Source organism: Phoca vitulina, unplaced genomic scaffold (assembly GCF_004348235.1).
Source record: "Phoca vitulina isolate PV1807 unplaced genomic scaffold, GSC_HSeal_1.0 scaffold10, whole genome shotgun sequence".
NCBI classification, from domain to species: domain Eukaryota; kingdom Metazoa; phylum Chordata; class Mammalia; order Carnivora; family Phocidae; genus Phoca; species Phoca vitulina.
Window position 1 is genome coordinate 15,387,208 of NW_022589713.1, and position 17,087 is coordinate 15,404,294.

A 17,087-nucleotide genomic window follows, 5' to 3' on the forward strand; every position below is an offset into this window, starting at 1 on the left:
CCAAATCCCTAGCCTTTCAGACCACAGTTCCCCTGGAATTGCTGGAAAACCCCAGCAAGGTTCCACAAGAATTGTTTGTGGTGAGCACAGGGCCTTCTCTTGGCGGAGACACAGTAACATCTCTTGGTTGTTGCTTATACATTAAGGTGCACATATTTGTCTTGTTTTGTCTAGATAAAGGCCATTGGTAAGAGGGATCTCAGAGACCAAAAAACTGGAAAAATTGGTAGGCACAGGGTGAGCATTTGAAGGCTATTAGAGCTCTTGCCACCTCAAGAAAATAGAGTAAGTTGGGGCTCCTGTGTGGCTCAGTTGGATAGTGTCTGCCTTCGGCTCAGGTCATGATCCCAGGGTCCTGGGATCGAGCCCCACATCGGGCTCCCTGCTCCGCGGGAAGCCTGCTTCTCCCTCTCCCACTCCCCCCTGCTTGTGTTCCCTCTCTCACTGTGTCTCTCTCTGTCAAATAAATAAATAAAATCTTTAAAAAAAAAAAAAAAGAAAAGAAAAGAAAATAGAGTAAGTTGATCACAGAATGGGTTAGATTGATAGAAGTTCACCACCAACCTCAAGAAAACCTCTGTACTGTAAAACATATAAGATCCCCAACCCAGTGGCCCATCCCTGGCATTAGCTTGGCTCTGAGAACTCCAAAGTCTTAGCTAATGAAATCCTTAAATTCTAAAGAGTCAAGCATGCCACCTTCCAGCACACCTGCTCATTTTATGTCTAAGAACTATAGTCCTAGAAGTTGTAGATATCTCGCAAAAGTGGCAAAATCTTACTAAGCTTGTTTTGCGTCCTGAGGAACTTGGCTCAGTAACTGTCAGGTTGAGGGTCCCCAAATAAGGCCAGACAGAAATATGAGTTGCACCCCATTTGCAGCTAAATACGGCTGGACAGAAATGTGGGTTAACTCCATTTGTGCCTAGAATCCTACCAAACTGCTTCAGCCTTCAAGGGAATTACAACCTAGAAATACAGTGGTCGTTATGGGGACCGTTCCAATTAGATAAAATCATTTAAGAAGTACACTTGAAAGCAAGGATTCCCAAATTAAACAGAATGAGATACCTGTTTTAATTGGCAAGCAGAAGCCTCCAAAAGGTTTTAAAATTCCCACATTGTTTCATTAAAAGACTCATTGCGAAAGGCTAGTGAAAAATTAAAGAGAGAAGAGGTACCCAAAACAAAAGACTCTAAGACTGACATAACTCCCGCTGCTCCCAGCTCCCCTCTCTCCCCCTTGGAGTACTTGTTCTACTAATCCTCTGACTCACTTGGTTTTCCACTCTGAGAAGACTCCACAACCGTAAACAAAACTTCACCACATTAACGGCCTTACATACACCCCTGTATTTACCTTCATAGGAGGACCCCTACATGGGCCCCTCCCAGAGTTGTTGAAACAGAGAGATTTTTCTGGTAAAACTGCTGTGTTCTTTCCTTAAACAGCCAAGGGGAAACTCTGGTAGATACCAGAGACTGCAGAGGGGATCTGGGAAAAACTGGCAGAAGCCAGCAAAGGGTGAAAATTCTTACCAGAGTCAGTTCCTTTCAAGTCTCTTGTCTAGGGGCGCCTGGGTGGCTCAGTCATTAAGCGTCTGCCTTCGGTTCAGGTCATGATCCCAGGGTCCTGGAGTCGAGCCCTGCATCAGGCTCCCTGCTCCGCGGGAAGCCAGCTTCTCCCTCTCCCACTCCCCCTGCTTGTGTTCCCTCTCTCACTGTGTCTCTCTCTGTCAAATAAATAAATAAAGTCTTTAAAAAAAAAAAACAACTCTTGTCTGTAGTACCCAGTCTAGAGAGGAAAATAAAATTTTGCATTGTCCCTTCCTTTCCAAATCCAGACCCATTGGCTTATTGATCCTTTCTCTCCCAGAGATACCTATTGCCTTCTCATTTGTCTAGTTTTGCATAACTGGGCTTGGCTTTCTGCCCACATGGGACATGCAGGTTTTGGTTCTTTGGCTATCATTTGGAGTGACTCTAGATCTTGGGAAGGTGGTATCCTTTGCACCCTTTTTGGGGACCCCTCTTACACCCATGGGGTGTTATTCAGTACCACCAGAAATACTTAAAATTAGAACCATGTCCCCAGGGGAAAAAGAAGCAAACTGAGAATAATAGAGTTGAATAGGTAGATCAACCTATTATGTCATTTAAGTTACAACCCAGTTCTTGGAGGAATTGAAAGCAATTGTCCTTATCTTGCAATCTTTATAAAACTAAAACTTTGGCTCTAGAGGCAGTTCAAAGTTTACCTATTTCTTCACCAATCCCAAAACTTCCCCTGTTTATCTCAAATGGATTGTAAATTTTTGGCTCTAGGAAACCAAAGTCCTTCTTAGAGGAAATTGCATTCTTTTCCTGTCCCTTAAAGTTATACATCTTATCATGTCTTAGAAATGTAAGCACAGCCCACAATTACCAGAGAATGAGAGAAAAAAAGGGAAAGAAGCCTTTTTTTTTTTTTTAGATTTTATTTATTTATTTGAGTGAGAGAGTGCACAAGAGGGGATAGGGTCAGAGGGAGAAGCAGACTCCCCACTGAGCAGGGAACCCGACACAGGACTCAATCCTGGGACTCCAGGATCATGACCTGAGCCGAAGGCAGTCGCTTAACCAACTGAGTTGCCCATGTGCCCCTGGAAAGAAGCCTTTTTTTTTTTTTTTAAAGATTTTATTTATTTATTTGACAGAGAGAGACACAGTGAGAGAGGGAACACAAGCAGGGGGAGTGGGAGAGGGAGAAGCAGGCCTCCCGCCGAACAGGGAGCCCAGTGTGGGACTCGATCCCAGGACCCTGGGATCATGACCTGAGCCGAAGGCAGACGCTTAACGACTGAGCCACCCAGGTGCCCCAAGAAGCCTTTTTAAAATACAAACCTCCAAAAGAGCTCTTTTCTCAAATTATAGCACTACCTCCTTAAGATTAATCCTAGGGACAAATACAAATCTTAAAAATCTTCTCCACAAATATTAGTAACTATAGGGTCTTCGTGTGCATCTGTCTCTCTCTCTCTCTGTGTATAGTAAATGTGAGATATTTTTCTACCTCTGGATGGCATTGCTAAAATTAATTTGTAAAAGAGTTTTATTTACTTGGTTTGAAGGCAAACACTGGTAAGGATTAGACATTCTAAAACTCTCAGAAAGAAACCAACCCAAATGTTTTGTCAAGTTCACACAATCTGGATAAATATTTGATATGAAAGCTACTTTAAGTTTGTTGGTTTAATTAAAGTAGACATATCTTAGGGTGGCACAGTCGGTTAAGCGACCAACTCTTGGTTTCAGCTCAGGTCATGATCTCAGAGTTGTGTGATCTCAGAGTTGTGGGATCGAGCCCCACATTGGGCTCCATGCTCGCGTGGAGTCTGCTTGAAATTCTCGCTCCCTCTCCCCCTGCTCCTCCCACTTGTGTGCACGCTTTCTCTCTCTCTGTCTCTCTAAAATAAATAAATCTTTAAAGAATATTAAAGTAGACATGTCTTTAGAGTTATCAGCATTAAAATTAAAACTTTTATTCTGCCTTAGTTCACTTAAAGTCAAATAAGGTAATATCTCTGTTACAAATTTAAAAAAAATAGCTTGGCGGGGGCACCTGGGTGGCTCAGTCGGTTGGGCATCCGACTCTTGATCTTGGCTCAGGTCATGATCTTGGTGTCGTGAGATTGAGCCCCACATCAGGCTCTCCACTCAGCGTAGAGTCTGCTCAAGATTCTCTCTCTCGCTCTCCTTCTGCCCCTCCCCTACTATCTCTCTCTCAAATAAATAAATTAAAAAAAAATAGCTTGGAAGAATGACCGACTTTGATGTCTCATGAAGGTTTTATGGGTAATATAAGCGTAATTATTAAGAACAAGTAAATAGATATAAATAAAATAAAAAATTTAGGTAATCTTTTAAATAGTCTCCCAAATCTTTTTTGGTAACCTAAAACCGTAAAGTTTTTCTAAGTTAGGTTAAGTAATGAATTAAGTTGAATTCATTAAATATCTATATCATTTGTAAATAAGATGAAATACTAAAACATCAATTGCTAAACATAGGTTTATCTTGTGGTGCCTAGCTGGCTTAGTGTAACATGCGACTTTTGATCTCAGGGTTGTAAGTTCGAGCCCTACATTGGGTGTAGAGTTTACTTACAAATAAAAAATCTTGAAAAAAAAAAAAAGAAATATCTACTTGCAGCTTCTTATTACAGAAAAACTAAAATACATTTTGGATATGTTAGTGCTACATTGGAAAATTAAAGACATATGCTTCTAAAAATTATAAAATGTATTTATAAATTTGCCAATCTAAAGAATGCTGGTATAACAGACAGTTCCCATTTGCTTAACACTACTAGAAATAATGAAGGAAATATCTGCATATGGAAGGGAAGTAAAATATGTTTTTGATTTTAAAAAAAAGTATGACGAATGGAGATACATTCTTTTGAGGAAAAAACAGTTGTAGAAAGTTTGTGAAAAAGGAACCTCTGGCAAGGAATTGTGTATGTGGTCAGGACTGACTGAAGATTGGAACGAATAAGTTTTCATATCAAAACTAAGCTGGTGCAAAATTAGAATTTGGTTTTCTCTGTTTTAAGAGGACGAAGATTGTGTGTTTGGACTTTTCTCATTGGCGTAAGTCTTTTTGACCTAGAACATACCAAAGAATTTGCTAAACTATTTAAGCTTATGTGATATGTTAAATTACATCAGAAGCATTGTCAAATAAAAAGTAATACTAAGCCTTCTTTATGTTGTAAGATTTTGGCACATGTGCATAAAGTCCATTCTGCTTCTGGAAAAAAAAAAAGGCCCCTCATTGCCAGACTTTTGCCATCCTGATGTCCTATAACATGGCAACAGTCTGCTGCTGAATCAGAGAAATTAAGGTGGGTAAATAGTGGCTGTCAATTAAATGAATAGTTGGGGCTATGGGAAAACTAAGGTGGCTGCTTAGTTCTTCCCAGCTGGCAAACCTATTTTTCAGTTTTTACATTCTTTCACTCACCATAGGGCATTCAAGATGACCCAAAATTATGAATAGACATCGGTGGGGAGACTTCTATAATATTGTAAAAATAATCTGCCAGCAATTTCTGACTTGTCAGGTCATCCTGGAAAAACTAATTTTGTTCCCAGAGCCTCAGACCTACCCTTCTTGACCGTTTGAAAACCTGCAGTGGGACTTCATTCAACTGCTACTTACTATGGATTTCCAATATGTTCTTGTTTTACTTGTATGTTTTGTGGATGGGTTGAAGCCTTTCCCTGCTGCAAGGCTGTGATGCCCTCCCAGTAGCAAGGAAACTATTAGAAAACATGTTTCCCATTTGGGGCATACCTTCCACAATCTCCAGTGATCAAGGCACTCACTTCACTGGGCAAATCATATGAGCCTAATGAAAACCTTGCAAAACTTCTTGGAATTCTATCAGGAGCTTGTATACTGAGCCTGGAGAACTAGGGATTCTGGAAACATTATCAGAGGAAGATGGCCCTCGAGCCCCCTTGGAAGAGGAATCTTGCCAAGTGCTCCTGATCATGGATACCAATGCAAAGCTAGAAGGGATGGAGCCTTGGGTACACATTTCACAGCTTGTGAAGGCTCCGCCTCCAACCAGGTCCTCTACAGATACTGGAGACCTCCAAATCAAATTGATGAGGAAGAGAAGTAGCTCAGTTGGGGTGGAATGCTTCTGCCTCAGATGATGGATCAACACTTTAAACTTTAACTAAACTCAAAACCCTTTCTCCTTCTTCTTTTTTATTCTGGCATTAGCCTGGAAAGTTAATGCTGTCATCTGTTTCTCCCCAGGCCACTGCTTAAGGGGGGTAGTCTTTGGAATTTAGAACAACCTTTTATTTCAGGCTAGGAGAAAATCTAACTTTTCATAAGCAAAATAAAACATCTCTTTGGGTGACTCCCCTGAAGTTACATTGTTGAGTTAGAAAGGACCTGCCAGGAGGTTTTCATGATTCAGGAATTCACTCCTCTGGGAAGGTCCCTACTTCCCTGGTTAGGGATAAATGTAAATGAGCCTATGATCGGGAACTTCTCAATTCTTGAAATTACTGCAGAATCTGCTGCTAAAGCAACAGAGGCCCAACAACCATCCTTAGACTCTTTAGCCAAAGCTGTTCGTGATAGTAGGACAGCCCTCGATTATCTTTTAGGTGAGCAAGGGGGTACCTCTGCTGTGGTCAACACCACCTGCTGTATCTGGACTAACCCTTCTGGGGATTTTGAAACTTAATTACATAAGAACACTGAGTAAGCTGCTTGGCTTAAAAGAGTAACTTCTTCAGTGGGGTGTTTCTTTGATTTATTTGATTTTAATTGTTTTGGGTCTTGGGAACCATGGCTCTGAATACACTCCAAATACTGGGCATTATCCTGCTTATAGTTATCATAATAATATCCCTGGTACATTGTATTCTCTCAAAAGCTTTAAATGCATGTTAACTGCCAAGCATCAAGCAAATGATCTCCCTAAGACAGGAACATCAGAAAAGGAATGAAGAGGACAACCGACTTAAAAATTGTGAATCTGAAGTTGGAACCTGTGAATATCACAGAGATTAAGCAAAAAACCATCATGACCTGTGAATACCGCACAGAGAATCAGTAACAGCTGTGAGAACTCTGGAGCGGTGGAAGAGAATGATGGTAGAGAATGCTTTAAATTTTGATCGCATCTCTCAGTTAAACTGAGAGTTTGATCAAACGGGAGGAAATTGTTAAAAAGAAAACCACAGGCCTAAGATGATGGCTCCAAGCCAGTAAACCAAGACTTAATAGCTAACCTACCTGTAGTTTCAACTCCCCAGAAATGTAACCCTTAGCCAGTCAACGTGGGAATTTCTGGGTCAGCGTTAGGAAATTTAATGATAGGCCCCTTCTGTCCCCCTTAGGAGGGCGACCTTGCCTAAAACAATGGATTCTTTGCTAATAGTGTCCTTTTTTTCTCTGCTCTTTTTCTTCTTTTAAAGACTTGCTTTTTCTTTAGCTCTTTGGAGCTCACCTCTGCTAGGATGGATGCTGCCCGATTCATGCATCAATTAATAAAGCCAATTAGATCGTTAAAATTTACCCTGTTGAACATTGTTACTTAACAATTTACATTTAATTATTTTAACAAAATGTCATAATTTTTCTTTTAACAAAGATGTATGGTTGGGAATGTGTAGTTTTGACCTCTATTTATTTATATTAAGCACACACCTCTCACTCTTATTAAAAGAGAAATATGTGAGATCAATTATTTTGACTAATGAATGAAACCACTTTTAAGTTGAAAAATCTTGTTTTTTCCTGCACAATTTTTATTCTGACCTTTATTTCTTAGATTTTTCCTGTGATACTTAAAGTCGTAAAGTAGGTTGCCTACTAAAAATTCCTGAGGCACATTAATTACCACACAGTGTTAGTCCTTGAGACACTTCTAGCTTATCTTGCTCTTTGTTTTTTCCAGGGCTTTTTTTTTTTTTTAAGGAAAAGGAAAAAAGAAAACAAAATGTTGACCCATGAGAATACAATATAGGAGACAGTGGCAGACAGTGAAATGGGCCACTGCTAAGCCCAGCCGTCTTATATTTGAACATTTTTGGCAGGTCGCCGATCAGCAATCAGCCATGTTTGGAGAGTGCTGCTTCCACATAGGAGACGTGAAACTAACCATGGGAACTGGGACATTTTTGGATATTAATACTGGAAATAGCCTTCAGCATACTATTGGAGGTAAATAGTTAGAATTTTTCCTTTTTATTGATAAAATATCACTTCTTTTCATATTTAACTTTTGTGACACTGTTTTCCCATTTTATACTAAGGGTACTCTCTAACATATTTTTCACCATTACTCTTAGAGACAGTTAATTTCCATTTCCCTTTTTTCTTTAAAAGCATAAAAAATGAGACAGATATTATTATAGAAAAACTCAGGTTTAGGGTATTTTGGTCAGTTTACCAAATATTTACCTGTAATACCTGTTATATTGTTTAAAACATCTTTCTAGGCCTCTAAATTTTCTCTTAAGTGTTAGCAGTTCTTCTTTGTGTGTGTGTGTGTGTGTGTGTGTTTGAGGGGGGGTGGTAATTCTCAACTAGTGATCCATGCATATTTAATGACAGTTGCCAAGAAATTGGTCTCCCTGATGGAAGACATCCTAGGATGTGTAAACCAAGGAATTTGGATGGTGGAACTACACCCTAAGAGGCCTGTGGGCTCTTAATCTGGGCTATGGTCTCCTAACATGGTTACTAAGAGGCAGATTTTAAAATCTTTTTCTTATCTTCCATCCCCCCTCAAGCTCTTCCTTTTCCCCTAACTGGGAAAATGGAACCTAGAAAATTTCATCATTGCATTAGGTTGTTTCTAATTAGGAACCTTCACAGATAAATAAAATAGCGTAGTTGGCTCTGTTTGTGTGTTTCTAGAGACATAGATATGCCTGTGGCTACTGAAAGCTAGTGTTTATTGTTCATATTAAATGCCAGGCACTGCACTAAGTTTTTTATGCATTAATTCAGTTTATTCTCACAGGAGCTCTCTGAGGCAGACCATTTTACAGTTGAGGAGACTGAGGCTAAGAGGTTAGAAACTTGTGAGACCACTGACTTCAGAGCCACTTTGCTATTTTTTAAGATAATCAAATTGTTAACCAAATGTAGATGTCTCTGCAATGAATTATCTATTTATTACATTTGATTTATATCGTTTCTTTGTTTTTAAGGCTTTTATCCACTAATTGGGTGGAAGATTGGCCAAGAAGTTGTATGCTTAGCTGAAAGCAATGCAGGAGACACTGGTACTATCATCAAATGGGCTCAAGAATTAGGTAAGTTATCTTTCAAACAGATTTCACAGGCCAGACTTAAAGAATTCAAGAGTGCCATAGGACTACCGATGAGTAGGGAATGAATAGATCATTCAAATGAGACATAAAAAGAACTATGCTAGAAGAAAATATAGGATACTATTTTTTTGACACTGGGATGGTAAAAGCCTAGGAATTAAGGCCAGATACCATAAAGAAAAAAAAATAATAAACTTAAGTATATAATTATTAGAATGTGTAAGGAGAGAAGTGTCATAAGCAAAGTTAAAAGACAAATTGGTAACAACAATTTGTAACATACGTCAGAAAAATTAAGATGACTAAAGAATAAACAAAGGACAGAAGTACAGCTATCATAAATCAAATGACTATTAAAAATGCTATTCGGGGCACCTGGCTACTTAGTTGGAAGAGCATGTGACTCTTGATCTCAGGGTCGTTAGTTCAAGCCCCATGTTGGGTGTAGAGATTACTAAAAAAAAATAAATAAACTTTAAAAAAATGCTATTCAAATTCAACAGTCAAAGAAATACATATCTAAGGGCACCAGGTGACTCAGTCAGTTAAGCATCTGCCTTCAGCTGAGGTCATGATACCGGGGTCCTGGGATCAAAGCCGCATCAGGCTCCCTGCTAAGTGGGGAGTCTGCTTCTCCCTCTGCCTCTGTCCCAGCTCTTGTGCACTCTCGTTCTCTCTCTCTCAAATAAATAAAGTCTTTAAAAAAAAAAAAAGAAATACACATCTAAAAAATGATGTCACCTGTCATTGGCAGAGATTAAGTAGTTTGATGATGCTCAGCACTGATGGCAGTGTAAAGAAAAAAACTATTCTTGTTTTCCTTTGTGATGAATATTAACTAGTATGGCCTTTCTGGAGAATAAGCAGGCAACATGTTTCAATTTATAGAGTGCAGACCCTTTTCTTTGTTTCTTAAGAAAACAAGGATGTAGGGGCGCCTGGGTGGCTCAGATGGTTAAGCGTCTGCCTTCGGCTCAGGTCATGATCTCAGAGTCCTGGGATCGAGTCCCGCATCGGGCTCCCTGCTAGGCGGGGAGCCTGCTTCTCCCTCTGCCTCTGCCTCTCTCTCTCTCTCTCTCTCTCTCTCTGACTCTCATGAATAAATAAATAAAAAACATAAAAAAAAAAAGAAAACAAGGATGTAGGTAGACAAAGATGTGGACATGCATAAGTGTTTAATACAACAATTGGAAATAAGTTCCCGTCTAGTAGTAAAGCATTAAGTAAGGAAATGCCAGTATACCCGTACGATGGGACATTGTACAGTCACATATAATGTGTAGTTGTATATCTTATTGGGTATAGAACACTGTCTATGAGACATTAAGGAGGGGATGAAGTCATTGCAGAACAGTCTATATAAATATTTCTTGCTTTTATTTTATAGCTTTATTGAGATATAATCCATATACCATATAATTCACCTACTTAAAGTGTAAAATTCAGTGTTCTTTAGTATTGTGTCCAGGCTATGCCACCATCACCACAATCTGATTTTAGAACATTTTTATTCCCCCTAAAAGATACCCCGATAGGCATTGGCATTCTTGTTCTACCCGCCAGCCCTAAGCTACCGTGGATCCACTTTCTGTCTTTATGGATTTGCCTATTCTGGACATTTCATATGGATGGAATCAAACAATCCATGGTGTCTTGTAGCTGCCTTCTTTCACTCAGCATAACGTTACGAGGGTCACCCATGTTGTGGCATGTGTCAGTGCTTCATTTCTTTTTATTGCTGAATAATATTCCATTATGTGGACGCACCACAATTTATTCATTCATCAGATGATGGACATTTGGGTTGTTCCCACTTTTTGGCTGTTGTAAATAATGAACAGCCTGTATATTATGTAGTCATATTTCATGCAGAAGGTACGAAATGTTATATACCAAAGAATTAACAGTGTGTATCTCTGATGATTAAATTATGGAGCAGGCTGTACCTTTCTACTTTGCTAATTTGAACTAAGCTGAGTTGTTTAAAGACAACACCAATTCTATTGGCAGAAAACATAACACTCTAGGAGGAAAATGCCAATCCATCTCCTTTCTTCCTTTTTCTCTCTTTCTCCATGAGCCTGCACCTGCACTATAAGCATTAGATTATTTTTTTTTTTAAAGATTTTATTTATTTATTTGACAGAGAGAGAGATAGCAAGAGCAGGAACACAAGCAGCGGGAGTGGGAGAGGGAGAAGCAGGCTTCCCGCGGAGGAGGGAGCCCGATGTGGGACTCGATCCCAGGACCCTGGGATCATGACCCGAGTGGAAGGCAGATCCTTAATGACTGAGCCACCCAGGCGCCTCCTAAGCATTAGATTATTAACAAAAAAAGTTTATTTCAAAGTTTTTTGTCACTTAAAAGTCTATTTATTTATTTATTTATTTAAGAGAGAGAGAGAGAGAGAGAGACAGCATGCACACATGTGGGAAAGGGGCAAAGGGAGAGGGGGAAAGAGAGAATCTCAAGCAGACTCCCCACTGAGCTTGAAGCCGGACAGGGTGCTTGATCTCAGAACTCTGAGATCATGACCTGAGCCAAAATCAAGAGTCAGCCGCCCAACCAACTGAACCACCCAGATGTCCCAAAAGTCTCTTCTTTAAATGTACCTCTTTTAATTTTTTTTGGACATCTATCTTGATTATCAGAAATAGAAAATTATATTTCTTCTCCTGTAGTTTATACCTGCTATTAATTTTGCTCCTTCCCAGAAGATGCAAAGAAAAAGCAGAAAAATTTTACATTCATCAGTTAAAAAGAATTATTCTTTTTAAATAAAAGATTTTATTTATTTATTTAACATAGAGAGAGAGAGCACACAAGTAGGCAGAGCGGCAGGCAGAGGGAGAGGGAGAAGCAGGCTCCCCGCTGAGCAGGGAACCCGACATGGGGCTCAATCCCAGGACCCTGGGATCCTGACCTGAGCCGAAGGCAGCCACTTAACTGACTGAGCCACTCAGGCACCCCCAAAAAAATTATTCTTGAATTCCATGTGACATCATGTGCACGTTCTCCGTAGGAATCTTTGCTTTGCTGGATTGAGGCTCATTCGCTGTGATTCTCAAATGATGAAAACTCTTTTCTGGGAGATGGGGCTAAATGGTCTTACCTAGAAAGGTGATGTGATTTCTGGTAGAGGCACAAGCTCTCCTAAAGGCCAGTCCTAAGACAATGGGACTGTTGTTCTAACTGGTGGGAGAGAGAATTCAGAGTTGAATTATTTACTTTAAAATTTTAGTCATTGATAAAGCTAAACCTTATTGTATGTATCTGTCTGAAATTCACACAAAAAGTTGACATTTATTTGAATATATTTCTTTTTCTGAGAATTCACTTTAATGGGTATACTGAAAAAAATTAATTATGTTCAGGAGAAACACAGTGTGTAAGAGCCTAAGTAGTCCTGGCATTCTCTTGAATGTGTAAGCTGAACCTTTATATCTTTGTGCAGCATCCTGAGCTTCTCCAATCTGAATGATGGCTTCCTTCCACTTGGTTAGTGGATTGAACACATCAGGCTCAGGTGTAAAAGCTGTTTTAAACAAGTTTCATCTTGATTTTTGGATTTATTTTCTAAGTCTTTTTCATACAGGCCAGTTCTTCCTTTTTTTCCCCCTTAGCCTCCTGTGTTAACTAGCACATTTGGGTTCCCACACGATCATCTCTTTTCTTTTTAATTTGGTCCGTTTCTGCTCCCCTTCACTCTTTGTTCTATTTTGCTGTCTTAATCTTATAAATATTTTTATGTCTTCCAGCTTGTATTAAGTTAACAAGTAACAGTGCTCACGATGTACCTAGAACTGGACATGCTAGGGGGACACAAGTGAATAATACAGACACCCACTGCCCTCACGGCAGTTACAGTCTAGCAGGAAAGACATGGGTTTGTTTTTTTTTCTTTCTTTTGTTCTCCCCTCCCCCCCCCCTTTTTAAAGATTTTATTTATTTATTTGAGAGAGAGATATAGTGAGAGAAAGCACAAGCTGGGGGCGGGGAGAAGGAGAAGCAGGCTCCCTGCCGAGCAGAGAGCCCAACACGGGGCTCCATCCCAGGACCCTCAGATCATGACCTGAGCCGAAGGCAGATGCTTAACCAAGTGAGCCACCCAGGCATCCCAGGAAAGACATCTTTTAAATGAGAAACTGAAATAAATATATTAGTGTTAAGTCCCAGGAAGAAGTAGTTCTTCTACTTCTAGAAGTAGAAGAACTTCAACGATCCCTTTTTAAAGGGAGAGCTTTTTCTAGTCTGGAGAATTAGGAGGCTTCTTTCAAGAATGATGTTAGCTGTTCCCTGAAGGGATAATATGAGTGGTTGCATAAGGACGCCTGGGTGGCTCAGTCGGTTAAACGTCGGGCTCTTGATTTCGACTCAGGTTCTGATCCCAGGGTTATGGTATCAAGCCCCATGTTGGGCTCTGTCTGCTGGAGATGCTCTCCCTCTCCCTCTCTCACTCTGCCCCTCCCCCTGCTTGCTCTCTCTCAAATAAATAAAGGTTAAAAAAAAAAAAAAAAGAGTGATTGTGTAGGTGAGAGAGGCAGTTTAAGTTAGGGGGCAGTCCAAGCAGGGAGGACTGGTGAGGGAGGCCCCGAGCAGGGAGAAGCACGACCTATTTAAGGGACTAAAAGAACGCCCTGTTTCATCTCTGCAGTTGAAGCAGTTGCCATCTCTGCTGTCCTCCAGTAACACAGGTCAGGGGACATTTTTTCGCTAGCAGTATCACTTCTAATTGCTACATGTCACATCTGCTTGCTCCAGGCGACCCCCGTAAGACTTCCCCATACACATTTAAAATTACCCAGGACTCTTGTTTACTAGAAATAAGGAAACTGATTCCTCTCTGGGTATGATCCCAAGAGAGATAAAGTATCCCTATTAGAAGGGATGAGATAAGGGGCGCCTGGGTGGCTCAGTCGTTAAGCGTCTGCCTTCGGCTCAGGTCATGATCTCCAGGTCCTGGGATTGAGCCCCATGTCGGGCTCCTTGCTCAGCAGGGAGCTGCTTCTCCCTCTTCCTCTGCCCCTCTCCCCACTGCTCCTACTCTCTCTCTCTCTCTGTGTATCTCTGTCTCAAATGAATAAATAAAAAATTCTAAAAAAAAAAAAGGGATGAGATAAACGTTTTCTTATATATGAACTAATTCTAGGTGGTGGTGAACAGATACACGTTTCTGCTGGTGAGCACAATCTTAGTTCGTGGTCATGCCTCCCTCTCTTCCTGCTGGAGGAGAGAAGTATGGGTTATTGCTGAAGCTAACGTGGAGGCCAGCATGAACAAAGCCTTGAATTCTCAAGTAGACAGTGCAGACCCAGGGTCTGTAGAGGACACGGCCTGAGTGTTACTGATGAAAATACTTGAGGCTACTAAAGACACTCTGGATGTTTGGGGCGCCTGGGTGGCTCAGTTGGTTTAGTGTCAACTATTGATTTCAGCTTAGGTCATGATCTCAGGGTAGTAAGATCGAGCCCCTTATCGGGCTCCTTGCTGAATGTGGAGCGTGTTTAAGATTCTATCTCTCCCTGTCCCTCTACCCCTCCCCCATCACGTCCCCCCCCCCCCCCCCCCCCCCCCCCCCCCCCCCCCCCCCCCCCCCCCCCAACTGCACTCGCTTGCTTTCTCTTTAAAAAAAAAGATGCTCTGGATGTTTTCTATGGATCCAGCCTGCTGAGCCAGGAGAAAATCCCCATAGCATGTGGAGAAGAAAGCTGGCCTGGCCAGTCCCTGGGAAAGCTTGCCAACAGTGGACATCAGTACTGTTTAGTCTGAACTGCTCCTCTTCCAGCCTGATGGGGGAGGCCTAATCTTTCTCATATCTCCAGAAACTGGAGAGCCAAGGTTCACTCCCCTACCTCTCATTGCCTGACAACTTCATAAGCCTGACCTGAAAGAGAACACAATGTAAGAACATATACACCCTGAAGGGGAGTGAACAACCTCAACAGATAGCTCCTACAAAGGCAGAGGTAATGGAAGAAACAGAAGGTTAAAATAACACCAACAAAAGTCGAACTTAAAGGGATGAAACAAAATATTACAAAGAAATGTTTGGAAAACATAAAGAGTTTTGAAGAACAAAACTATGATATATAAAATGTAAAAACAAAAGAAACCAACATAAAATAGTGCTAAAAATCCAAATAGAAATCAGGAAGAATTTAAAAGCAAAAAAGAGAGAAATAGAAGATAAAACTGAGAGGTAAGAGATACAGAGGAAAGATCAGAGGAAAAAATATGTGAATAGTAGTCTCTTCTGGCATATGAAAATGTAATTATAGAAATGGAGTTGCAAAAATGTAAAAATTGAAGCAATAAATTGAAAATAAATTTCCTCGAACAGAAGAAAGGCCTTAGTTTTCAGACTGAAATAGCTTACTAAGTTAAAAAAAAGATACAAACAAAGACAATCATATGTGTATGAATTATCTGATTCCCAAGAATAAAGAAAAGCCTCAAGATAGGAAGAACAGTTTATGTATAAAGAAAAAAATACTCAGACTGTCATGGAAGATAGTTGTAAAATTTGGAAAGTGGAACAACATGTACATATTATAGAGAAAAAAGAACAGTGAGCCAATATTCTGGTGCCTGGCTAAGATATCATTCATATTAAGTGGAAAAGGGACATTTCCTGGCCATGCAGTATATATTTTCTGAGGAAATTATCCAAGTAGATACTCCAAAAAGAAATAGATCAAAGATCTCAACATGGAGAAAGCAAAGTGTATAAATAAAGTTTTTTTAAAAAAAGGTTTTTTTGCCCCCCTGGTAGCAGCCCAGACTTTGTTCTATTTTATTTGAACTGTTTTTATACCAAACTGATAAAAGATTTCTTACTGTAATGTAAAATCTTTATTTTTGTACATTAAGAACATAGTTTTGAATATTTCTTTAAGAGATTGAAATTATCTTAACACTAAAAAGAGCCCTTAATTAAGCTAGGCTTAAATATTTTATGTGTAATGTATGGTTGTTCTATACAAGAAAGTAACGTGGGGTGCCTGGGTGGCTCAGTCGGTTAAGCATCTGACTCTTGATTTCTGCTCAGGTCATGATCTCAGGGTTGTGAGATCAAGCCCTGCTTCGAGCCCCGAGTGGGGCTCCAAGCTGGGCATGGAGCCTGCTTAAGATTCTCTCTCTCTCCCTCTCTCTCTCCCCCTCCCCTCCTAAAAAAAAAAAAAAAAGAAAAGAATGTTTCTGTTAAACAAAATGTATTCTTTTTTTTTTTCTTCCCATAAGTGATTTTAATTCCATGATGTGTAACTTATGCAGTAAGGTGCTGGTCAAGAATAGACAACAGAGTGTACATTTTTCTGTTCTTCATGCTTCTTTCTATTCATTTATGTTTTCATTTCAAGTTCAATGAAATCCTTTTCCAAACACACACACACACACACACACACACACACACACACACACCATTTTCTCAGTGCCATACTTTGAAAAGCAATGGAGTGGAACATCTCAGCCTATTATGTAATATGGTTAGAAATAAATAGCAAAAACAGTATTTAAATGGTACTTCACCACATGGAAATTCCTCAGCTTTCCTTAAATAGCATAGAGCCAAGGAAAACTTTGAAACATAATTTGATAGTGTCCAAAAAATACAGAAAGTGACTATAAATCTGTAAAAACAGTACTTAGAGGAAAATGATGAATGCTTATTAATAAGAAAAAGGAGAGAAGCATAATAAACTTCCCAGCCAAAACATATAAGGACATACAAATTATAAAACTGATAAATAATAAAAAGTAAAATTGATAAACTAAATCTCTTTTTTAAAAATACCTGAGAATTGGTACTCTATATATGTTTCCCTGGGTATATATACAGTGAGATATATATAGAGAGGTGAAAATTAGAACTGTTTTACTTTTTATTTTCAAACAGCTTCAAAATTAAAGTTGTAAAAACAGCACAAAAACTTTTCCACACCCTTTATCCCAGGCTTGGTATTTTTTTATTATTTGATTTTATTTTTTTAAGTAATCTCTACACCCAATGTGAGGCTTTAGTGTACAACCCAAGACCAAAAGTCGCATGTGCTATTGACTGGGCCAGCCAGACGCCCCCCAGATTTGCTAATTTTTAATATTTTGCCATGATTGCTTTATCTACCTGCCTACCATCCATCCATCTATCCTATATACTGCAGGACAGATAGATATCTATATAATCTTTCTTTCTTTCTTTCTTTCTTTCTTTCTTTCTTTCTTTCTTTCTTTCTTTCA

General features: G+C 39.7%; 1 protein-coding gene across 3 annotated transcripts in view; it reads left to right on the forward strand.

Moving 5' to 3' along the window:
- GK5 (glycerol kinase 5) overlaps positions 1-17,087 on the forward strand; it is a 74,338-nt gene that overhangs the window by 36,850 nt on the left and 20,401 nt on the right. For all 3 annotated transcript variants that reach the window (XM_032408546.1, XM_032408547.1, XM_032408548.1), the window contains 2 exons: positions 7,608-7,734; positions 8,730-8,834. In XM_032408546.1, the coding sequence (XP_032264437.1) occupies positions 7,608-7,734; positions 8,730-8,834 (232 nt within the window). The remainder of the gene's footprint in view (positions 1-7,607; positions 7,735-8,729; positions 8,835-17,087) is intronic.